Source organism: Anabrus simplex, chromosome 7, assembly GCF_040414725.1.
Source record: "Anabrus simplex isolate iqAnaSimp1 chromosome 7, ASM4041472v1, whole genome shotgun sequence".
NCBI classification, from domain to species: Eukaryota; Metazoa; Arthropoda; class Insecta; order Orthoptera; family Tettigoniidae; genus Anabrus; species Anabrus simplex.
Genome location: NC_090271.1, coordinates 220,653,275 through 220,678,245, shown reverse-complemented (window position 1 = coordinate 220,678,245; position 24,971 = coordinate 220,653,275). Strand labels below are relative to the sequence as shown.

Here is a 24,971-nt window from a genome sequence, read left to right as displayed (position 1 = left end):
GACAAATATTCCAGGTTGCTTGTGCTACCACCAAGTAGCCTACGCAGTGGCCTCCACAGTATGCACTAGCCATGCATCTTGGTAGGTGTGCTAGGTACAAACTGATGAGCCCAACCTAACACACAGGGGCGAAACGCTGGCAACCAAGAATGAGTTAGCTGGAAAATTTATAATGTCCAATAACAGACCATTTATATTGGTATTATAAATTTACTCAGTCGGGACAAATAGGGCACATCAGATTCCTTATGGGAATCAACATCTGTATCATCTGATGGCCAAGCAGGCATCAATTTTTGGTAATGAGACAAAGTCTCTCATAGTGCATTGGCACTGCCGGTGGCTCCAAGCAGCCTGCGCAGTGGGCTCCATGGTATGCACTAGCCAAGCGTCTTGGTAGGTATGTTAGGTACCTACTGAAGAGCCCAACCAAGCACATGGCGGCGAAACGCTGGCAACCAGAAATGAGTTAGCTGGAAAATTTATAATGTCCAATAACGGACCATTTATATTGGTATTATAAATTTACGCATTCGGGACAAATATATCATATTCCTTATGGGAATCAACATCTATATCATCTGATGGCCAAGCAGGCATCAATTTTTGGTAATGAGACAAAGTCTCTCAGAGTGCATCGGCACTGCCGGTAGCTCCAAGCAGCCTGCGCAGTGGGCTCCATGGTATGCACTAGCCAAGCGTCTTGGTAGGTGTGTTAGGTACCAACTGAAGAGCCCAACCAAGCACATGGCGGCGAAACGCTGGCAACCAGGAATGAGTTAGCTGGAAAACTTATAATGTCCAATAACAGACCATTATAAATTTACTAATTCGGGACAAATATATCAGATTCCTTATGGGAATCAACATCTATATCATCTACTGATGGTGTCGAAGGCTTTTGAGAAATCAACGAAATGGCATGTAGTTTCCCTTTCGGTTTTGATAATACATCTTCAATGTCCGTTTGAAGACAATGAACAGCTTGCATTGTGTTTCTTCCTCTCCGGAAACCAAATTGCTCTTCAGGTAGGTAAGTATCTACTAGATCCGTGAGTCTTTTAGTAAGTACATGCGTGAATATCTTAAATAGCGAACATTCATGTGCTAATTCCTCTGTAATTGTTGGGGTTCGTTGAATCACCCTTTCCTTTATACAGCATTTTTATAGTCTATTTTCTCCAGTTGTTTGGGATTACTCCCTGGCAAAGACATCTGTTAAATAAGGTTGCGATATTTTTTTTTTGCTAGTTGCTTTACATCGCACCGACACAGATAGGTCTTATGGCGACGATGGGACAGGAAAGGGCTAGGAGTGGGAAGGAAGCGGCTGTGGCCTTAATTAAGGTACAGCCCCAGCATTTGCCTGGTGAAAATGGGAAACCATGGAAAACCATTTTCAAGGCTGCCAACAGTGGGATTCGAACCTACTATCTCCCGAATACTGGATACTGACCGTACTTAAGCGACTGCAGCTATCGAGCTCGGTGGTTGTGATTTTATCCCAGAAATCTCATCTCAGATATTCATGCGGATATGCCTAGGAAAAGATGAATTTATCTGGTTAAAAACTCCATAAGGGTTTTGTTCAGCGTCTTCAATCAATGTGTTCATTGTAAATTTCATCTGGGCCACATGCTTTCCTATCCTTGGAGCTCATGATTGCAGCCTTTACCTCTTCTTCTGAGAATAAGTAACTTTCTTCGAGAACTGTATTAGTTACATTTTATGATTCTCCTTTTGTTTCAGACTTCAATCCTAATTTCTCTTTCAATTCTACACAAGTTACTCCTTCCCACTACCATTTAACAAGCCACTTACCATCAAGCACCCTTCTTCTCTCGGACTTCTGGAGGTCTACAATTTTATTTCTTCACATAATATTATAAACCTCACTTAAAATGGACCACAGAAGCGTCTCTATGCTATAAATTTTAAGAACTGGATCTGTACTCCACTCTGATTTATTCCCAATGTTCGAAATATTTAACACTGTTAAATTTTCTCTACTACTCTTCTTGTTTCAACTTAGCAATTTACCTTAGACCTCACTTGAAGTGCACCATTTGGAATTGTCAGCTACATTTTATTCATTAATGTGTTAATCAATCTGTTTAGGATCTATTAGTTTTCCATTACACCCTCAACCTCCACAGGACACCTATTTGCTATATTTAAACAAGGACTTTCAGGAGGGTGTATAAATTTTACGATTATCCATATTTTAATCTTTAAACTATTGTCAACCATTTCGCTCACCATTTGTAACATCATCTTCACATTTATATTAATTTTAATTACAATCAGGTACCTGATTATTTAACTTTCAGTTTGAGATATAGGCTGATGATGCTCTTAATTAAAGAGCGAAACATGTCCCTAGAGTTTTAATTCTTTTTTAAAATTCTTTTTATGTATTGAAAAGGTGGAACAAATAAACTTTCATATTTATTTGACTCTAACTGTATTAGTTTTCAAAGATTCAACTGTGGGACATGTGTTGCTTGACTGTAATACTGATATTAGGTGTTCCTCCCAGATATTCATCCGGATATGCCTAGGAAAAGATGAATTTATCTGGTTAAAAACTCCATAAGGGTTTTGTTCAGCGTCTTCAATCAATTTCCTCTCTTATTCATCTTGGAAGTTTCTTTTAGCTTTATTAACCAGCTCTTTATATGCTCATTGCTTCTGTGACGTAGATCTGTTGATTTTTATCTGTAGGGGTGCTTTTCATGTTATGAAGAGCAGTTAAGGCTACTTTCCGAGCGGCGTAACAGTCTTTATTGAGCCACAGTTTGGATTTTCTCCCTGTTATTTGTATAGGGATTGTGGCCATATTTATAAGCTGTTCCCATGTCTGTGTTGGTATGTTTATGTCATCTGCGTCAAGTGATTTTGATAAGGCCTTCATGTGATCTGCGTCTATTAATGTTTTATTCAATTTCTTTAAGGTCTCTTAATTGCTGGAATGTACTGCTTTTGGAATCCATTCAGAGAAAATGATGTTACAACTGGGAAGTTTTTCCTAGCCATGACATTTAATGTTCGTTGTGAAACTGGGGTTGCATTTTTCATATTCGAGAAGACTAAATCAATGGAGCTAGATCTGTTGAAGCTTATGTATGTTTTCATCTGGTTTTTGGTTATTAAGGTGTGGCCTTCACCCTCCAGGTCAGTATTCTCCCCAGAAATTTTCGTCAGCTGGGTGGCAGGACTAAATAGCCGGATGGGGAATACTACGTAAAAAATTAATATAATAAAATTTCAATTTAGTCTTCGCAGGGCATTAACAATAATATTAATGCCAAAATTGAACTATTTCAGTGTTGTTATTACGAACAAGACATAACGGAGTATTTTTAACTCCTAGTGTTCTACTGCACGTTCACAATCATGTAACACCGAAACTTACCACTCGGTTGCTGTGGAGTGCCATACGGGTTTGTGATGTCAGGCAGAATCGAGTGCTCGCGTGCGATCCAAGCTAATATAGACACCGCTCGCGCACGACACTACGTGAAAATCAAGCTAAATATTGAAACTCCGATGTAATTGATGCAATTATGCTGACAATAACGAAGTTTCATCTTTTAAATAAACAATTTTACAGTATTTATATTTTTATTTGCAACACCTAATGATTCAAATAGGCCTATGTATTAATATTGTGTAACTAGCAAAAATACATATCTGGATTATGTTAGCCGGGTTCTGGGGAGAAAATGGTTAAAATGGTTCTGGGGAGAACACTGCAGGTATTCAATGACCAATGTTGACTTTTGGTTTGAGTAGTCAATGCAGCAATTAAGATCCCCTGCAAGGATAACAAAGTTATTGCGAGGAATTTTGGTGAGATCCTCACCGATTTCAATTATGATTTCTTCAGCAGTACAATCTGGTTGAAAATAAACTCCTACGAGAGAACAATTATTTGTTTGTACAGTGAGCATGTTTTTAGTTCTATGAAGTACTTCAAAAGGAGAGAATTGTGGTTTGAGCATACAAGTGATACCTCCTTTATGCCTACCAACTGGACCCCGATCTGCGTAAGAATTAGTGCACTAGAAATCGATTGAGTTCCAGTCTGTCATAAGAAAAGTTTCAGTTAAAATTATAAAGTCAAAACATTCAAATATATTTCCAGGTATGAAATTTATCTCATTTTTTTACGCCTTTGATATTCCATAGTAGTAGCTGTAGGTCTGATCCTGCGTATTTCGTATTAGTGCATTCAATAGTTTCGGAGTTTGACTGCTTCAGATTCCCGTCTTGTCCTCTGAAAATTAAACCATCTTATGATCAATCTTTGGGACTAAAATTCTTCCTCTTGCATCTTGGCATAGCGGTGAAAAGGTATTCCCACCTTGAATGCTTTACTTCTATCTATTGTTTGCAATTGTTCACATTCGATGTTATCATTTCTTCCATTTCTTTGAAGGAAGTTTGCGACTGTTTCTGCTCTTGTGGTTTCATGTAATCTACCTACATAGCCATGCTTTACGATCTACTGCTTTAATTTCTTCATTTGCTTCTTGTTTCTTGCCTATTACTATTTTGTTGCTGTACCTTCTTCTGCATGCCTGTGTAGACCATGCTCCTTGTCCTCCTACATCTGACTGTTCTGGAGAGATATCATTATTCTGTTCTTCAATGAGACTAAATTTAGGATCAAAAACCTTGTTTGACTGCTGACAAGGAGGTGTAGTTTGTGACTAATAACTGATGGTCTAGGGTTTGATGAAGTGTCTTTGGTGAATGACTTTGTAGGTTTCTCTTTATCTTTTACCTCTAGAATTTTTTGATATGCTCTTCTAGAGAATCGTTTTGCTGTGTGAGTAGACTTATTGGAGAATTTTCTTTCTCTACCATTTTCTCTTTGATGTGAGTTTCTAGCAAGTTTACTCTTTGTACCAGTTGGTCTATACGAGGATTCTTACTTATGATTTCCACTTGTTAAGCGTCAATTGGTGCATTGCATCTCCTTGTAATTTCGTTGTCTTTAGTGCTGCTTTGCGTTTTTCACAGAGCCATGTTAGTTTACAATTGCTTCTATTGACGATATTGAATTCTCCTTGTTTTAAGCTCTCACAGTCTTTGTGATACCAGGGTTCACAGGCGCCTTCACATTGAATTGCTTGCGAAGCTAGTTCGAAATCCTGTCTGCAGGTGCGCATTTATCTAAATTCTGACAACCGTCTTGGTCGTGTTTACGGATAGGCATCCCGATCTATGCGGCCGGCGCTACAAATCACATTAGTGTTTTCCGGGCTTGTAGGCCGTGGTCCGTGGTCGAAGTCACTCGGAAACCTTAACAATGCCGAACGCAGTCTTCCGTGAAACGTCGGGACCATCACATGCTACTGGAACTGGACTACGGCCTACAAGCCCGAAAAACACTGAAATCCCATACTTTATCCCCCCTTAGCGATGTAGGGTGAAGACTTCAACCTAAGAGCTGTATGCTCTGAAAAGTTAATTTAGACAGGAAGAAAGTGACGGAAATAAATATGTAAGCTAGGCCCTAGGCTATGTTTAAATATTTACTAATATCTGCTTAACTATAAATGAAATCAAACATACCATCAAGTTCTTCTTGAACCATATAGTTTTGGGAATCAACTGTTAGATAAGCACCTCCAAGATCATCTCCACTCTCGCTGTTATCCATTGTAACAAGCTCAAGCCTAAATTTGGTGCGTTTGTTAACAATTTTAATTCTGTTTTTCTGTAGCCGTCAAATTCACAAAAAACAAAACACCATCATCAACCGTCGCCTACCACTAAAGACCGGATCAAAGAGAATGGACCGGATTATGGATAGAATTATCAGTGATGCCAATGAACGAACACAAAAAGTAGCTAATCTCTATTACAAATTGGCTAAAACAAATACACTTGGTCAAACGTGGCTAAAATTACAGACCGAAAGAGCTTTAAAGAAAAGATTACATGCATTCAATTACTTATTTATAAATATGGTCTCCTCATCCTGCTCTTCTCCTCCAATAGCACTACTACAGGTAGCGCAAAAGACACATTAGCAGCGTTTATTTGGATAGGCTATGAACTTTACGGACATGATGAAAGTGCTGTGCGTTTATCTTTGAAATTTTGCAACGAAGACTAATGTTTTATATAGTAATTCTTTGCACATTGTGCGCGTTAAATAAATTATTATCTTTGAACGTGAACTTTTTAGTGTGTTGGTAGCCTCGTTTGTATTCTTTACTCCCTGTTATTGATGCTCGCTCAGCTGTCTCAGGCATGGCGCGATGTGTATTTTGTAGCCGTAGTTTCATATTATTACTTACTGTATACTGATGTTAATAACATGTTTTAGAGTTGATAGAAATGATTTTTTAAAGCTGTGAATATTGTTCCTGTCATCAGATTTACGGTTATGAAGATCAAGAGGAGAAGTTATCTATTGAACATACCTTGTGCTTCAGTTCTACAAGTGTCATTTATTTGTGTTCCGTAATTGGATCTGAAGATGTGTGACCGTGTTGTGGCTTTAGTAGATATGGACTGTTTTTACTGCCAAGTTGAAGCACGGTTAAACCCATCTCTCAAAGGAAAACCTTTGGCAGTTGTTCAATATAATCCATGGCAAGGAGGAGGGTTAGTTATGAATCAGAACATTTCAGAATGCATTATTTGTAATTAAGTACTAGACCTGGAATTTTAATTAATTTAATAGAGCACACGAGCATTCCACAACATGGTAACGAGGACTAGTTAAATTACACAGTGCACACACACAACTATCGCCAGGTTCATGAAAGATCCTAGTTTTGCAGAGTTTATAGTGGTATCCATGACTTGCCGTAGAATTGATAAAATGTCGGAGATCCTGTTTTGTATTGGTCCAAGTTCAATTCGTCATTGCTTCAATCGAATAGAATTCAGGACAAATATTCCTTTTGGCCAATCTTTCATCCTAGGTAGAGCAAGCTTGAATCTCAAATCTTCAATTAAAAAGGGCTCCTTTGCAAGTTCATAAACCAGTCTTGATCTAGTAAATCTGGACACACAGAGGGTTGTCTTTAAGAATCGGGCTTACCGAGCTCGATAGCTGCAGTCGCTTAAATGCGGCCAGTATCCAGTAATCGGGAGATAGTGGGTTCGAGACCCACTGTCGGCAGCCCTGAAGATGGTTTTCCGTGGTTTCCCATTTTCATACCAGGCAAATGCCGGGGCTGTACCTTAATTAAGGCCACGGCCGCTTCCTTCCACTTCCTAGGCCTTTCCTCCCCCATCGTTGCCATAAGACATATCTGTGTCGGTGAGACGTGAAACAAAATAGCAAAAAAAAAGAATCAGGCTTTGATTTTTTCTAGAGTGTGTAGGTCATTCTTTGTTAGCTTATCCCAAATGATTTCCAGTCCATGTGTTAAAATAGGGATTATTTTTGCGTCAAACAAGGTCATGGCCGTCTTAAGAGATAATCTATTTAAATTCTTGATGTCAGATATTGCTTTCATAGCTGCCGCAGCACGTAGCCTAATATGAAGTCTAAAGGCGTTTGTCGTCTGCATCGTCAAGCCCAGATATTTAAAACTGTTTACGTCGTTTAATGTTTCCGTTTTATACGTCACTTTGTCACTTGAGGATGTTCGTCCTCCCTTCTTGAAAATGATGTAGACAGTCTTTTCAATGTTCACTTGCAATTCATTTGTAGCTGTCCACTTCTCCAGTGCATCCAGTGCTTTTTGTAGCTCTTTAACATCGTGTGATCCTAGAACCAGAACAACTCCAAACAAAAGGAATATGTAAATCATACAAAGTGGTTATCCCTCTCAACGATCTTGGAAAGGTCATCGATCCGGAACTCTGGCCAGAATATGTCATAATGAGGAAATAATCATCCTTTTTGACAACAGGGGAAAAAAGAAAAATATAACACTCAATTTCCTCCTTTGGAATGTGGACGGGCTTAAAAACACTTTGACTTTAGCTATGGGAAATCTCATCGACAATCAGGATATTATTATCATGACTGAAACATTCACGACCACCGAAATCAACATACCCGGATTCTACTCCGAGCAGGTACTCTCCATACAAGGGCAACGAGGCAGACCCATGAGTGGTATTGCCTGCTTCTTTAAACCTGGGATTTTAAGGCGAATGCTTATTTTGTTCTTTAAGAAAGAACATGGAAATTAAAAAATATGTTGACGTTTCATGATGAATCCCTTACATTCAAAAATGTCTATTTGGACTTTTAGGGTCTATTTTACTTAGTTTCTAAAATTGTACATTTAAAATAAAATTCAACATCTGTAATTTTTAGAGCCTATGATAATATAAATCCCTGAATGAAGAGCAGAACAGCAGAGGTTGGGTTTTAGGGGATAAAACAACAAACAAGTGGGCTAGTCTACTGCGGAATAATTTTTATTTTTTATTTTTTTTTTAATATTTTTTTTTTTTGCTAGTGGCTTTACGTCACACCGACACAGATAGGTCTTATGGCGACTATGGGATAGGAAAGGCAGGCCTAGGAATTGGAAGGAAGCAGCCGTTGGAGCCTGGTGCGGAAGAATGCAGTTTATTCAGTGCTGAAAAGTGTACATTAGGTAATGGATGGGGAAAAGGTAGATTTATGTATTGAAACTGAACTGAAAAATGTAAGTAAATTTTCCTTTGCCCCTGTAACATCTTTGAATGAGTGTGGAGCATTGTTTTTGTACTTTCAAAATAATTTTTACAGACAAAAGACACAGCCTGACTAGAAAATTTGAAGAAATTATTAGTATGTACTGTAAAGCAAATTACGAATTAAAGTGCTGTAGGAATGTTCCTCAGAAATAAATAAACACATACTCCGTTCGCGTTTACACTGTTATGAGATGCCTACAGGGCTGTAATTGTGATCAGTGATTCTAGTATTAAGGTTTTAGTTCAGTACTAACTACAGGGCTGTAATTGTGATCAGTGATTCTAGTATTAAGGTTTTAGTTCAGTACTAACTATAATTGTTCATATAATCGCTAAGCATTTTTGATAAATGTCGTACCGGGCGAGTTGGCCGTACGGTTAGGAGCGTGAAGCTGTGAGCTCGTATCCAGGAGATAGTGGGTTCAAACCCCACTTTCGGCAGCCCTGAAGATGGTTTTCCGTGGTTTCCCATGTTCACACCAGGCAAATGCCGGGGCTGTACTGTAATTAAGGCCACGGCCACTTCCTTCCCATTCCTAGGCCTTTCCTGTCCCATCGTCGCCATAAGACCTATCTGTGTCGGTGTGACGTAAAAGCAACTAGCAAAAAAAAAAAAAAAAAAAAAATCATTTTAATTCTGTCTTAATTTTGTAGTTATTTCTGTTTAAGAATAGGTATACCACGTTTCTTAAAGTAAAACAGAAAAGATCACTTTACAGTTTAATTGTATAGGTTATTATAATACAGTATTTAAAAGTATGTTTTCTGTCTATTTACACGTTTTAAAGCATAAGTGTCCTCCTTTAAAATCCTATGTACTTGTTTTAAAAGCCTATTTTAGGTGGCTAAAACTAACTTTCTTAGAGCCTATAATCCCAAGTCTATAGAGCATCCAGAGTTAAGAAAAGACTACAGGCCTTATGGTCCTGCTGCCTTCCACTGTTGCCATACTCGCTCACTCACCGCGGCTCGGACACTGCTTGTGAAATACAGTGATGACATAAAATTATACATCGCTTGGTACAGCTGTTGCAAGACTAATAATAATATAAATGCCAGATTATCTCCAGTCATTAATGAAATTACAGTCATGAAATTTCGTTTTGCCATAACGTTTCTAAGGATAATAGCCCACTGACTGTAACATTCGAAATAGAGTAAGAGTTTGAACATGCAGGGATGCGGACAACATGCATGTCCAGAAACCGAAATGATTGTCTTGTTTCTTATATCTGAGAAAGTTTCATGATCGTTGTTGCTTTACGGGAGCCCCCAGAAACATTTTATTATTAAGGCAAATACTGTGGGGTTACAACACAGGAAGCTGACGGCGAGATATCTCTATCTCGGTGATGTATCCTTCAGGTCATTTCAGATAAATTTACTCATAAGTGACAACAGATGCAAGGGCTTCATGTTTATCACAAAATACGATAACTTAAATATTCTTCCGCAACATAAAATACAGAATGCTGAATGACCTATCCGTATGATTTCTTTAAATCAGGTAGTTCGGGGTTGCTGTTTACGGAAGTGATGATTGTGTTCAGAGTTGGCGGTTCATCTCAAAAACAGAATTCATGAACAGTGCGCTGTATTCCACTTCTGACAAAATCATCGTATTTAATGAGTCTGGAATTACTGCGAATTGACTTTTTCCTTTCCCGCTTCTTGCTGGGACTCTGGAGTGGCCCTTCGCTGGCTTCCTTCCTTATTTTGAAGACGGAAGACCTCGAAATTCCTAAAAACTTCACGGCTTTATCTACTACCCAGTCAATACTTCGTCCTGGATGCTTTGTTTTCAAATATGAAAATGAATTAAGCACCATTTGCCGTTCCTTTCTCCTGACAAATTCACTACTTCTCCTTTTCACATGTTCAGCTATAATTTAAATGTATTACTCGCTGATCGATTATATAAAATACTAAACAGACAAAAACAATACACGATACACACAACCAAAAGCAATGCAATACACGGAAAATGAAACACAATATACTGTATTTATAACAAAACACTATGCGCCCCAGAAAGACGATCACTTCACTCTGCCTAATATCTCCCTTACATAAGCAATCACTGTAATGAGTGACACACACAAAAAGGGAAACATGCCGCGCTGACTTCACCAATGATGATTCGCAGTGGTTAAGCTGAGTTATTACACGTGTTGACTACTGTACACACTTCCGCACTACACGCTGAAATGTGGCGCGCAATGCGACAAGCATGGCCGGCTGTTCCGTGTACTGAACCGCATATACGATATTTAAAAGGATAAACTCAAAGATATCAAAATGATTTTACGTCTTCTTCAGTATTGTATGGCACAACCAATGCTTGTTTCATAAGAAAAATTATACATTTTGATAGGAATTAATTATAATTTTTATATACATGTAGAACTAAAGTGGGTAACACCAATAGAAGTAAAAGCCCATAAGGCCTGTAGTCTTTTCTTAACGCTGGACGCTCTATAGTAATTACACTACAAGAGTAAAGAATGTATTCTCTTTACCCTTCGATTTGAATAAGTGTGAATTGTTTTTTGTCGCCTTCAAGAATGAAAGGAAATGTCAGGGTAACTTCACTCACCGGGCGAGTTGGCCGTGCGGCTATGAGCTTGCATCTGGGAGATAGTGGGTTCAAATCCCACTGTCGGCAGCCCTGAAGATGGTTGGCCGTGCTGTTAGGAGCGTGCAGCTGTGAGCTCGTATCCAGGAGATAGTGGGTTCGAACCCCACTGTCGGCAGCCCTGAAGATGGTTTTCCGTGGTTTCCCATGTTCACACCAGGCAAATGCTGGGGCTGTACCGTAATTAAGGCCACGGCCGCTTCCTTCCCATTCCTAGGCCTTTCCTGTCCCATCGTCGCCATAAGACCTACCTGTGTCGGTGTGACGTAAAAGCAACTAGCAAAAAAAAAAAGATAAATTTCATTTTAATTCTGTCTTAATTTTGTAGTTATTTCTGTTAAGAATAGGTATACCACGTTTCTTAAAGTAAAACAGAAAAGATCACTTTACAGTTTAATTGTATAGGCTATTATAATATTTAAAAGTATGTTTTCTGTCTATTTACACGTTTTAAAGCCTGGACAGTGACCACAGACTTCTCCTCGCAACAATAAAGCACATTGAAATTTATAGACCTCAGAATTACAGGAAACCAAAAATTAAGACATGGGAGCTAAAGGACAGAGAAACAAGTTGAATACACAAAAAAGTCACCAATAAATTACCATCAGATGCATTACAAGAAGGCAACATCGAGTGGACTAGATTCAAAGAAAGCATTGTCGGAGCTGCATTAGAAGTTTGTGGTAAAACTAATAGCAAAATGAAGGGAAAAGAAACTCCTTGGTGGAACGATCGGGTGAAGATTGCTGTGAAAGTGAAAAATGAAACCAGGAAAGCCAGAGACAAAGAAATGCAAAAAGGAAGTCAAAGGAACGAATCTAGAGTAAACGAACTGCAGCAGAAATACAGAGATCAGAAGTTACAAGTAAAGAAAATTGTGGCCGAAGAAAAACAGAAAGCTTGGACTGATTTCACAGATAAACTAGAGCAAGACAGCAAAGCTAATTCTAAACTACTTTACCGAACAATACGAAATATAAGAAGAGACAATGAATACATAACAGCAATAGAGGAACCAGATGGTAACATAGTTAGGGAGGAGACAGAAATAAGGAAGATCATGAAATCCTATTTGGATAATTTATACATCAGTACTGGGAAAGACTCCAATGATGTAACCACGCAGGTCAGTTTAAGCAGCAATGATGAGCCTGACCAAGAGAGTCCGCCAACATGGAAGGAAGTAGAGACGGCCCTTAATAGTATGCCCAAAGAAAGATCTACAGGATTTGATGAAGTCAGTGCAGATATGATCAAAGCAACTGGTGCAATAGGAATACAGTGGCTTCATATTTATTTATTTATTTATTTATTTATTCACGAAGCACAAGATACAGCTACACTGAGCAAATTTCACTTGCACTGTCAAGAGTAATTATGCAATATGGAAGGATAGGAAAGTCCCAGATGATTGGAAAAAGGGAATAATAATACCTCTCTTCAAAAAAGGAAGCCGGAAGAAATGTAGCAATTATAGAGGGATCACTTTATTGTCTCATGGTTTGAAAATATTTGAGAAAATACTTGAAAAAAGGCTAAGGAGAATAATAGAACCACAACTACAGGAAGAACAATATGGATTCAGAGAACACCGATCAACTACCGATCTCATATTTGCACTTAGAATACTGTTAGAAAAGCATTGGGAGAAGGACAAAGACTTAACACTAGTGTTTTTGGATCTCGAAAAAGCATTTGATAGTGTTCCAAGGAAGACTATATGGGAATGTTTAAGAAAGAAGAATGTACCCAAAGGGCTTATCCAGAAAGTTAAAATGCTTTACGAAGACTGCTGCAGTTGCGTACAGATAGGAAACGGTAATTCTGATTGGTTCCAAACCACTAAAGGAGTGCAACAAGGCAGTACCCTTTCACCATTACTTTTTATCACTGTCATGGATGAAGTCATGAAAGAAATTAAGCAGAAGAACAATATGGACATCAATGCATTTGCATTTGCAGATGATGTAGTAATTTGGGGAAATACAGAGAAGGAAGTCCAAGAGAGGCTGAACACCTGGAATGAACATTTGAAAGCACACGGATTAACAATAAATAAATCGAAAACTGTTACTATGTCTGTCAACAGGCAGAAGAAGAAAGGAAAAATAATGCTGGAAGGTACACAACTGGAAACAGTAGACCAATATAAATATCTTGGGTGCATCATTTCAAGTGATAACAGAATACAGCATGAGATTAACAACCGCATTAAAAAATCAGCTCAGTTTTACCATCAAGTTCGGAACCTCCTCTGGAACGAACAAGTTCCCTTAAGATCAAAGCAGATTCTATTCCAACCATACTTCACCCCCATAATAACATATGGCCTAGAAACCTGCACAACAACCCAACAAGTGGACAGCAAACTACAAGCCGCAGAAATGAAGTTCCTACGAACTATGGTACAGAAGACAAAAAGGGACAGGGTAAGGAATGAAAGAATCAGGGAGCAAGCTGGTGTGTACCCATCCCTGAATGAAAAAGTGACAAGGGCCCGTTTGAAATGGTTTGGCCATGTCAAACGAATGGACGATGGAAGGACAGCAAAACAATGGCTACACACAGTCGTGGCCGGAAAACGACCGGTAGGAAGACCTAGGAAGAGGTGGCTGGACCAAGTGAAAGAGGACATAGGAACAAGAGGAATCAGCTGGGATGTCGTCTTGAGAGAAGAGTGGTACATGGACAGACAGAAGTGGAGAGTGCTCGTAAACCACACCCGGGCAACTGGAGTGGAAAACTGATGATGATGATGATGAAAGCATAAGTGTCTTTCTCCTTTAAAATCCTATGTACTTGTTTTAAAAGCCTATTTTAGGTGGCTAAAACTAACTTTTTTAGAGCCTATAATCCCAAGTTTAGTAATTACACTACAAGAGTAAAGAATGTATTCTCTTTACCCTTCGATTTGAATAAGTGTGAATTGTTTTTTGTCGCCTTCAAGAATGAAAGGAAATGTCAGGGTAACTTCACTCACCGGGCGAGTTGGCCGTGCGGCTATGAGCTTGCATCTGGGAGATAGTGGGTTCAAATCCCACTGTCGGCAGCCCTGAAGATGGTTTTCCATGGTTTCCCATTTTCACGCCAGGCAAATGCTGGGGCTGTACCTTAAATAAGGCCACGGCCGCTTCCAACTCCTAGGCCTTTCCTATCCCATCGTCGCCATAAGACCTATCTGTGTCAGTGCGAATTAAAGCCACTAGCAAAAAAAAAAACTCATATATTTAAGATCGTGTGACTAGATACTGGAGTACGTAATAGGTTATGTAGGTTGGCATTATTTATTTATTTATTTATTTATTTATTTATTTATTTATTTATTTATTTATTTATTTATTTATTTTGTTGAATAACACCAATTGGTCAAGGCCATTCCAATGAATGAACCACCACCTGCAGAATCTTATGCACTATGGGTAAAACTTCCGTACCCGACAGGCGCTAGTTACGTTGGAGATCCTACCTGGTGCGCCTTGGATGATGTCACGTAACACTCAGCAGGCTTCCCAACGTCGGGATTGTTGGGTCTGGGGAGTGACAAAGGTCGGTCCGCCTAGTGACAAAACCATTGGTCTGGATTGGTTAGGTCTGAGGACAGAAATCTAGTGTATTCACTCCAGTCTATAACACACAACTTCGCTAAGAAATATATATGAATTATACCTTAAAATTCGTGCAAGGTTCTATTGGTTCCTACTTGAATTGGGAGTATTCCTCATAGCACAGCAAGATTCATTATATTACAAGAATGTCGAACAATCTTTATCATCATTTAACGTCTGTTTTGGATTTATTGGACATTATGCAAGAAAGATTCCCTCTGCGCCAATGTTGAACTTTATATCTCCACCTGAAGACACAATCCGAATTCTAGAAACTCAATAGAAGCATTTGGATTTTGCTTTAAAACCGACGTATTACATTTTTAAATGTGCAATTTTAGTGTGTTCGCCAACAGAGCTTATTTTACTCATTTCGCAATAATTGTATGATAAATATTCTTATAGCTTAATTGTATGTGACATAAATCCAAAATTTTATTTGTCACTGATAAGCATAACACATATCACATCCTCAACAGTTCATTGGTTTACCATTTTATATGTGCTTCATTCCATCACATATTCAGTTCATTCTTTTATATTTATTCCACCGTGTAATTCTGCTTTGGGACTTTAGCATATCCATATGCATCTTGGCTAGGCTGATGATGACTCACACGGGGTCGAAACTAGTACCTCGTAATATATTGTAATGTTCTTATAAACATCACAATTACTGTAAATGTATTGAGTAAGTGGATTAAACCTTTGTACTTTATTTTATGTGTATCATAGCTTATGCAATAAAACCTGTATACTGTAGGCCTAAGACATAAATGATTGGAAATTATATTATCTATAATGTTTGTTATGTAGTATTTATTGGTAGGACACCTAAGAACATAGATATTTGAGAATTTTAAGCTTTCCCATAAACTACCATTTCACTCAGCTGGGTGTATGTGTTGCCTTCATCATCATTTCATCCTCATCACGACGCGCAGGTCGCCTACAGGCGTCAAATAGAAAGACCTGCACCTGGCAAGCCGAACCCGTCCTGGGATATCCCGGCACTAAAAGCCATACGACATTTCATTTCATTTCACCCAGCGTGAGTAAAATTATTTATAGCCTAAAATGTAGTGCCTTATAGACATGATACTATATAGCAGAGCCTCTCAGGGTGCATGCACTGTGCACAGTGCAAAAGACGACTTCCCTTGGTTGACCAGAGTGCAGACCCCCCACTCCTCGATTTGGAGCAATAGCGCTTACTCTCTCTTTCCTCACGCATGTTTCACTCGCTCCCCCTGTCTCCCTCTACCACACTTGCTCTGTAGCGCTCTAAATCCGAGCTGACTTGAGCCGAGTAGCCTAGAGACGAAGCGTTGGTCCGAGCGGGACTGATGCACAGTGCACGGAGCTCTTGCGCCTCGATTTGCACGCGTGAGATTTTGGGCGTTTGAGAGGCCCTGCTATATAGGCTTGTGGGCCTCCAAAAGCCTATACAGTATCATGTCTATTAGTACGGGCCGTGAAAGCGTCAGTGGCAACATGTAGTACCTTATTCCGTGACTTTACCTACTGATTGTCATTAAATTCTCTTCAGCCATTTTCTCGTGATGTACGTACATACATACATACAGAGACAGACTGACATACAGAGATGATGGAAAATTAAAAGTTGCATTTCCTTCTTACTATGGACATCTGAGCAATGTACAGACAAAACTCTTATTTTATATAAATTTAAATTGTGTTTTTATTTTGTTAATATTCTGGCATTTCCTTCTGTATTAATGAAGTAAATGGTCTGTGAATTGACATTTGCAATTCATAATTTCACCAACCTTTTACAAAGAAAGTGTCATTTCTTGCAAGTTCTTTCAAAGTAGATATAGCTGTTTCTGATCCATGATGTATTGCTGAATGAATCTCCAAATGGCATTTCCATTCTGGCAGTGTTATTGTACTGGCACATTGCAGTAAATTATACTATATTTCTTTCTTAATGCAGGATCATTGCTGTTAATTATGAAGCCCGGAAATTTGGTGTCTCGCGACATATTAGGGGCAATGAGGCAAAAGAAAAGTGCCCTGATATTGCACTTGTGCAGGTACCGGAGGTACGAGGAAAACCAGATCTTACCAGGTAAGTAGAAAGAGAGAAAATTATCAATATAGTGTCATCTAAAGAAAAGTATATAATGGTAACTTGTTTGTAGAGTTGTCGTTTATTACGATTGTTGCACCCCAGTCAAAGACCACCTGTGAAATTAACCTAATTTCTTTGATGGAACTGTGTGGGTGTCTTTTATAATTAGATCACTTGTAATTTAACACACTGTTTAACAAAGCTCCTGAGATGGTATAAGCCTTAATTTAAAATCTCAATTACCGGGCGAGTTGGCCGTGCAGTTAGGAGCGCGCAGCTGTGAGCTCGCATCCGGGAGATAGTGGGTTCGATCCCCACTGTCAGCAGCCCTGAAGATGGTTTTCCGTGGTTTCCCATTTTCACACCAGGCAAATGCTGCGGCTGTACCTTAAATAAGGCCCCGGCCGCTTCCTTCCCATTCCCAGGCCTTTCCTGTCCAATCGTCGCCATAAGACCTATCTGTGTCGGTGCGACGTAAAGCAAAAAAGAAAAAGAAAGAAAAAAAAACTCAATTGAGTAGTGCATGAAGTCATCTTCATCTATAGTAGTATCAGATATTTTCATTCGTGGCAAGAAACTTGCTCCTGTGTTAAATTATTTAACTTAACATCATTTTTTGGGGTCCTAACAGACAGTAGAATGTTCTTTGAACCAAATTAGCTTAAAGAAAACTTACAACTCAACATATGAATTTTGCTTTTATCTGAGTTAATGGAATCTATCAATACCTTTATGCTGTTGACAGTAAAAACTGATTTCTTAATCAGTTGGTAATTTTCATGTACCCTTAAATCAGTTATTGAAGGGCAGTATTCAATTTTAAGACAGAAAATATTATTACAAAAGAGATTTTTTAAATTACATCCACCTATTCAATACATTTGTCACCAGGCAAGTCGGCCATGCGGTCAGGGGCGCACAGCTTTGAATTTGCATCCGGGAGATAGTGGGTTCGAACCCCACTGTCGGCAGCACTGAAGATGGTTTTCTGTGGTTTCCTCATTTTCACACCATGCAAATGCTGGGGCTGTACCTTAATTTAGGCCACAACTGCTTCCTTCCCATTCCTAGGCCTTTCCTATCCCCTCATCGCCATAAGACCTATCTGTGTCGGTGCGACATAAAGCAAATAGCAAAAAAAAATATACACTTGTCAACTATTCAGTTACAATAAATAGTTTATCTGAAGTTAGTACTTGTTTTGAGCGTTATGAGATACAAATACATTTTAATTGCAGTCATAGCCATTTATTGCTAAATCCCTTTTAACAACCTATTGGATATATCGGCAAAATCTATCGCTCCCGTCTAAATCCTATATAAACACTGCATTTTAAAAATTGCATAGTACGTCATAGCGTATTATAACATATCGTATAAAATGGTGTATTATTATCACACTTTTGGAGAAATGTATGAACTATAACATCCAGTGTTGATTTTTGTTTGTTACGTGTTTGGGGATTAGTGACAAAAATGTAAAGCTTATTTTTAAACTCTTGTTTTCAGTAAATTGTAGATTTTAAATCAGTCTGCCAGGTAAATAGTCAAGACAAGCATCGCTATGAAGATGTCTCAAAAGAAAGGGAAAGTGTTTCATATTGAAGAAAAGTCACACATAATATATGGCAATTACAAAATGGGAAAATGAACATCAGCGTCGCAATGTGGAAGGACAGACGGAACATCTTATTTATTAGCCAGACCGTGTGCGATATTATTGATCATTTTGCATTGTTGCTACTTCTTCCTTCACTTATATTTTGCTGGCATATTATTGCTGTATGTAATGTGTAAACATTAGAAGGAAAATTCCTCTCAGTCCCACTCCACAAATACTGTACGGTATTGTAAATACAGTACTTATTTCACTTGTATTTTATGAAGTTGTTACTTTATTCTGTTAATTAACTATGTGAGTGTGCAGCCTGAAACTTACAGATATGAAATTTTTAGTGGGGGGGGGGTAATGGACAGGTTTTTGTGACTATCGCCTATAACGACCGTTAATTCCTGGTCCCTTCGGAGCCGTTATAACACATACACATTTAAACCCTCTAGTAAAAAATCTTGCTGCTTTTACGTCTAAAAATTTTTTCATAAATTTCTGATTCATGCGAGTGCTATCTAACGAGATTGATACAATGAGTCATTTTGGAAATTGGGGCTAGAATGTTTTCCTCTAATACGGTGGACGTAACCGTCATTAAAAATTCTTGTTAGATTGATTGACAATATGGAACTTAGTGCAAAAAAACTGTATTTATAATGCCCATTAGTGAGGACAGTCTGAAAAAAAAAAGAAAGGAACGGAAATGTGAAAAAGAATTCAATGGATAGTGAAAAAGAAGGCGAATAATAGAAATACTGCTCACCATTTCTCTTCTAGCCTTGTAGTGGGTTTGTTCGTTTGTTATTGACACATGAACGAATGCGAGCATGTGATTGCCTTGAGTCACCCTTAATGGAGGGGAGTAGCATAGCAAGGGAAGGAGAAAGAGTGACATGGGCGGGAAGGTTATGCTTACAGCGTGTTGATGACAAATTTGTTTTTAATTGCCTTGTTAAACAAAATGTTAGTTGTTTTTTTTCCAAAATCTCATTAAGATTGGAGTTTGGATTATTTCTTTGATCGAAATGAGTGTGCAAGTTGTCGTGTATGTTTAACAGTGATCCCTTGTTTGAATACCGGAACGATTGCTAGGTCTTTGTTTAAAGAAGAAAACGTGTTGGTCGAATTCAGTCATGTTTTGCTGAGAATCTTTTATATGGTATTTACCAGCAGTTTATTTAGTGTATGGTTTTACAGATACAATACATACGTACATGAGTTTGGAAAACAAAACTATATCTTTATGTCCATGTTGTTTATGTAACTAATTACCTCTGGAAATGAATGAGCAAAATCGCTGATATTGCCACTGTACTTTCGTTTTGAACACTCATTGATAATATGCTGGATGGTCTGCTTTGAGGCATCACAATTACAGTTAGGATTAGAAATTATTTTCCATTTGTAGTAGAAATCTGTGTAGTTACCATGGCCAGATTGTATCCTGTTAAGATTAGACCAGGTTTTATGAGGAAGCTCAAATCCGCATGGCAGCAACGAACCCATGTGTGGCAGAACTGGCTCAGGCCTAGTATTTTGTCTTCCTTGCCATTCTTTAGTTATAGTGAAGTTGTTATTCTTCAATTCTCTTGCAGTTCTTATTGGTGGATTTCGAGACCTTAGATGACTCTGACGGACATGAGCGATGCCGATATGTATTGGTAATTGGGATTATTAATCACTTTCTTGAACTTCCTGAGGAGAGCATTTTTATGTCAAAGATCTGGTAGGGAAATATGGCTGAGGATAGGTAGACAATATGTGGGTGTAGACTTTTTTGTGTCGGTGATTGATACGTTCTTTATAACGGGTTATAAAAGGTAATGTAACTTGGGTACAATTCAGTTTATAGACAAGTATTTATTATTGTCATTAATGGTGTGCATATTTGTAAACAAAAATTAGAATTATCATTATGAGTCCTGAAAGCAGTGTTAAATTGTTTTTTGAAATTGTTTGTGATTTTATATAATTCGCTGTTGTAAGTGAAAGTGACAGTCTTTTTTTTTTTGTTATCTTGGGTTCTTTAAATAGTGTGGTGACAGGTTTGATCTTGTCAACATTATTTTTGCTATAACCACTGTCAGCAGCTATAGTATAAAAGAGTGTTAATTTCTTTTCTTTAATCATTAATCTGAAAGAGGTATGCCAATGGCTCTGTAAACCATGTTATGAAAGGATGCGTTTCAGTGTTCTCCCCAGAAAATTTCGTCAGCTGGGTTGCAGGAATAAGTAGCCGGGCGGGGAATACTACGTACACAATGAATATGATAACATTTCGATTTAGTTCCCTCAAGGAATTATTAATATCAATGCCAAAATTAAACTACGCAATTTAGTGTTATCTCAAATTAAATCATAACGGAGTATTTTGAACGACTAGTGTTCTACTGTTCATTCACAATCGTATACCACCGGGGCTTACTACTCGGTTTGTGCCCTCGGCGGGAATCGAGTAACATATGAGTACCCGCATGCGATTCGATGCTAATATAGACCCCGCTCGCACACAACACTCCGTCATAATCAAGATGAACATTTGAATTCTGATGTAATTATGCGGACAAGAACGTAGGTTTATAATTTGAATAAACAATTTTATACTATTTGCATTTCCAGTATTTGGGAGATAGTAGGTTCGAACCCCACTGTCGGCAGCCCTAAAGATGGTTTTCCGTGATTTCCCATTTTCACACCAGGCAAATGTTGGGCTGTACCTTAATTAAGGCCACGGCTGCTTCCTCCTCACTGCTAGCCCTTTCCTGTCCCATCGTCGCCATAAGACCTATCTGTGTCGGTGCCACGTAAAGCAAATAGGAAAAAATCTATTTGCATTTTAATTTGGAACACTGAATGACTGAAATTAACATTATGTGACTAGCTCATATCGAGGTTATGTTAGCCGGGCGGTCTGTAAAAACAGCAGGGAGGTGCGCCCATTAAAAAGGTCGTAGGGAGAACACTGCGTTTTTATAGGTATTGGGGTGAAAGGGATCTTTTCTAATCACATTTATTGTCTGAGAGTGTTTTCTATAAATATTGTATTTAAGAGAGTGGTTGTTTTTAGTGATTTTATATGGCAATATTCAGATTTTATTAAGGAAAAGCATTTTTAATTATGTCTGAAATGGGCCAAGTGTCATCAAGGAAAGCCCCTACAGTCCTTTTGGCTAAATTATTCCTTACATTAAGACTTTTGTTTGCTGCCTGATAGCGCTCTATAATACTCTATTGTCCCTTAAAGACAAGGAGATGTAATAGGCGTAGATAATCTTTTTCGTTGCTTGTGTTTTTCACTTTGCACATGCTTGATACACATATCTCTCCTGTCCCACGATATCAGTTATGGTACTGGCACGTTATGGTTTTTTAATCTGATGTATATCATCTTGTCATTTTTAAATTTGATTGCTGTGGTCTTTGCATTTACGCTCTCCAATAACAACAGTGATTTTCCAGTGTTATTAGATATAGGCCTAAGTCAGTACGGTCCAAAAACAAACCCAAATGGTTAGAAATTGTTAAAGTTCTCCTTCAGCATGGCTTTATATTTCGTATAACATATGGAGGGTACAGGAATATAAAATGAACAATGAAACTGTATACACTAAATACAAATAATAACAATGAAATGGAGGTGAATGCAGGAGGATAGGTTACCTAGGAGAATAATGGACTCTGTTATGGAGGGTAAGAGAAGTAGAGGTAGACGAAGACTACGGTGGTTAGACTCGGTTTCTAACGATTTAAAGATAAGAGGTATAGAACTAAATGAGGCCACAAGACTAGTTGCAAATCGAGGATTGTGGCGACGTTTAGTAAATTTACAGAGGCTTCCAGACTGAACGCTGAAAGGCATAACAGTCTATAATGATAATGTATGTATGTAACAATTGGACATGAGGATCAGTGGATGGTAAATTTCAATCACAGTTTAATGTCCAGAGAATTTAGCCAGTTCACTGCTTCTTCACTTGGTGCATAAAGCTCTTGGTATCCTCCCTGGAAGGTCCAAAGCAGGCATGGCACCACAGTATGGTGGACTGTCTCAGCCACATAACTGCAGTTGCACTACGGGCTGGAAATTTTTCCCCACTTATGTAGCCAGAAGTTGCATCTTCCAAGACTGGTCCAGAATGTTCAGCGAAGCCTAGATCCTTCTTGGCAAGTTTGAACCTGATTCATACATTTAACGTTTTGTTGAGTTTAAATGTTTGTCATTTAGGGCCGATTGCAGAAACGATGGCTAATTTTAAGTCTTAGACAACGTCTAACTAAACAACGTCTGAGTCATGTTCGATGTTCCGTTGCTTAAATGGTGTTCAGCCGGTGTTTAGCTAGACATCGTTTATGTTTCCATATCAGCTCCAAGACAGAAATAGAAGTGTCTTCGAAGTTACTATTTGCCAGCTGGGACCAATGAAAAGTCACCAATGCAGGCGCCATCTTTAATCAGCTGTTGTGTGTTGTGAAAATGGCAAGACATTCAGAAAACTTTTCAAGCAAAGAAAAAATAGTATTTTGTGAAATTGGTAAGTCGCAGGATGTTGTGGAATGTAAGGCATACAACAGTGATACAATACAGAAAAAGAAGGTAGCCTGGCAAAAGATTACAGAGGCTTTCAACAGCAGTTTTCCTCAGAACCCCTCACGTGACAGCAAGACTTAATTGGGTAAATTCCAAGTTAGTTTTTTGGGTTTTATTTATTTCAGTGGGAATTAAGATGTTCTATATTGGAAAACTAATCATATTGAATCAAAATAAAGGCAAAAACTGACTCAATAGACATGCACTAAAATGTATTGGGGTATTTTTACAGGACTGTGGTGGTCGTTGAAGCTCCAGGCTGAAAACAGCTTGGATGATAAAAGAAAAAAATCCAAAGTAACATGAGGTGGGCCTCCACCAAGCCCATTAAGTCCTTTAGAGGAGAATGTGCTGGTGGTGTTCGGCAATTCAGGCGAACCTCTCGAAAACCCAAAGGAGATGTTCATTATATTTCCAACTTCTTTGAAGTCATTTAAGAAAAGACTAGATAAACAATTGATAGAAAATCTGCCACCTGGGTGACAGGCCTAAATCAGTGTTGATTGATTGATTGATTGATTGATTGATTGATTGATTGATTGATTGATTCATTGATTGATTCATTGATTCATTGATTGAAAATATAAAGGTACATAAGTCTTGATTTTTGTGTAATATTGCTATTGCAAAAAAAATCACCACCCCTAATCATAGAGGATTACTATAGCAATATGATAATTCTAGCCCTTTCCCATCCTTCTGTCATCGAAAACCTCCTTTGTATTAGTGTGACGTTAAATAAGTAGCAAAAAAAAAAGAAAAAAGAAAATGTAATACTGTACCTCTTCAGTTTCTTGACACTCTTCTAGAAAGAAGGAAGTTCAGTATTGTTGTATTGTGACTGAACAGACATAAAAGGTCAAATTGCCTTAGCCAAGGAAAGCTTCAACAAGAAGAAGAAACTGTTTTGTGGCCCATTAGAGAAAGATCTGAGGAAGAGACTTGCAAGGTGTTACATATGGAGTATAGCTGTATATGGCGCTGAAACGTGGCGAAGAATTGAAGGAGTAAAGTGGGAAGATAAAATATCAAATGAGGAAGTTCTGAAGAGAGTGGGAGAAGTGAGGAGCATGCTGACTGTAATCCAAAATTGGATAGGGCATAATCTAAGACACAACACTTTACTATGAGTAGCAGTTGAAGGGATGATAAAAGGAAAATGAGAAAGGGGAAGGAGACGATACCAGTTATAAGACAGCATTAGAAAAAGAAAAAAAGATTATGCAGAAGTGAAGAAAAGGGCACAAGATCGAGAGATATGGAGGTCACAGCCATGATTGGACCTGCCGGATGGCAGAATAACCGATGATGGTGATGCAATTTAGTAATTTGTCATAGCTATCATATGTAGGATATTTACTGTAGGATATATACTGTAGATATCTTATGAATTTATTTTGCACCATTTCAAGTGCAGAACTATACATACAGTTAAACTGGTTTACCCACAGTTTGCCCAAGGAGATCTGCAATGTATTGATTTATTGATTTATTGATTGAAAATATAATGGTACATAAATCTTTATTTTGTGTAATATTACTATTGCAAGAAAATTACCACCCCTAATCGTAAAGGATTACTGTAGCAATATGATAATCCTAGCCCTTTCCCATCCTTCTGTCGTCGAAAACCTCCTTTGTCTTTCTATCAATTGTTTACATAGCCTTCACTGGTGCACAACCTCTGCAATTTAAGTTTCTATTTAATGAACTTTTATTTGAAAAACATCGGTTCCGCAGTTATATTGCATTTTAGTACGAATTTT

At 38.2% G+C, this 24,971-nt stretch overlaps 2 protein-coding genes across 3 annotated transcripts in view; one reads left to right on the top strand and one right to left on the bottom strand.

Annotated features, from left to right (window-relative positions):
* Positions 1–5,786, bottom strand: part of LOC136877481 (nuclear transcription factor Y subunit beta) — a 46,076-nt gene extending 40,290 nt beyond the window's left edge. For both annotated transcript variants that reach the window (XM_067151569.2, XM_067151570.2), the window contains exon 1: positions 5,584–5,786. In XM_067151569.2, coding sequence (XP_067007670.2) covers positions 5,584–5,671 — 88 coding nt within the window. In that variant the 5' untranslated portion in view covers positions 5,672–5,786. The remainder of the gene's footprint in view (positions 1–5,583) is intronic.
* Positions 5,787–6,266: 480 nt separating this feature from the next.
* LOC136877051 (DNA polymerase eta) overlaps positions 6,267–24,971 on the top strand; it is a 79,003-nt gene continuing 60,298 nt past the window's right edge. Inside the window, exons 1-2 of the mRNA XM_067150868.2 lie at positions 6,267–6,624; positions 16,868–17,002. Coding sequence (XP_067006969.2) covers positions 6,497–6,624; positions 16,868–17,002 — 263 coding nt within the window. The 5' untranslated portion in view covers positions 6,267–6,496. The remainder of the gene's footprint in view (positions 6,625–16,867; positions 17,003–24,971) is intronic.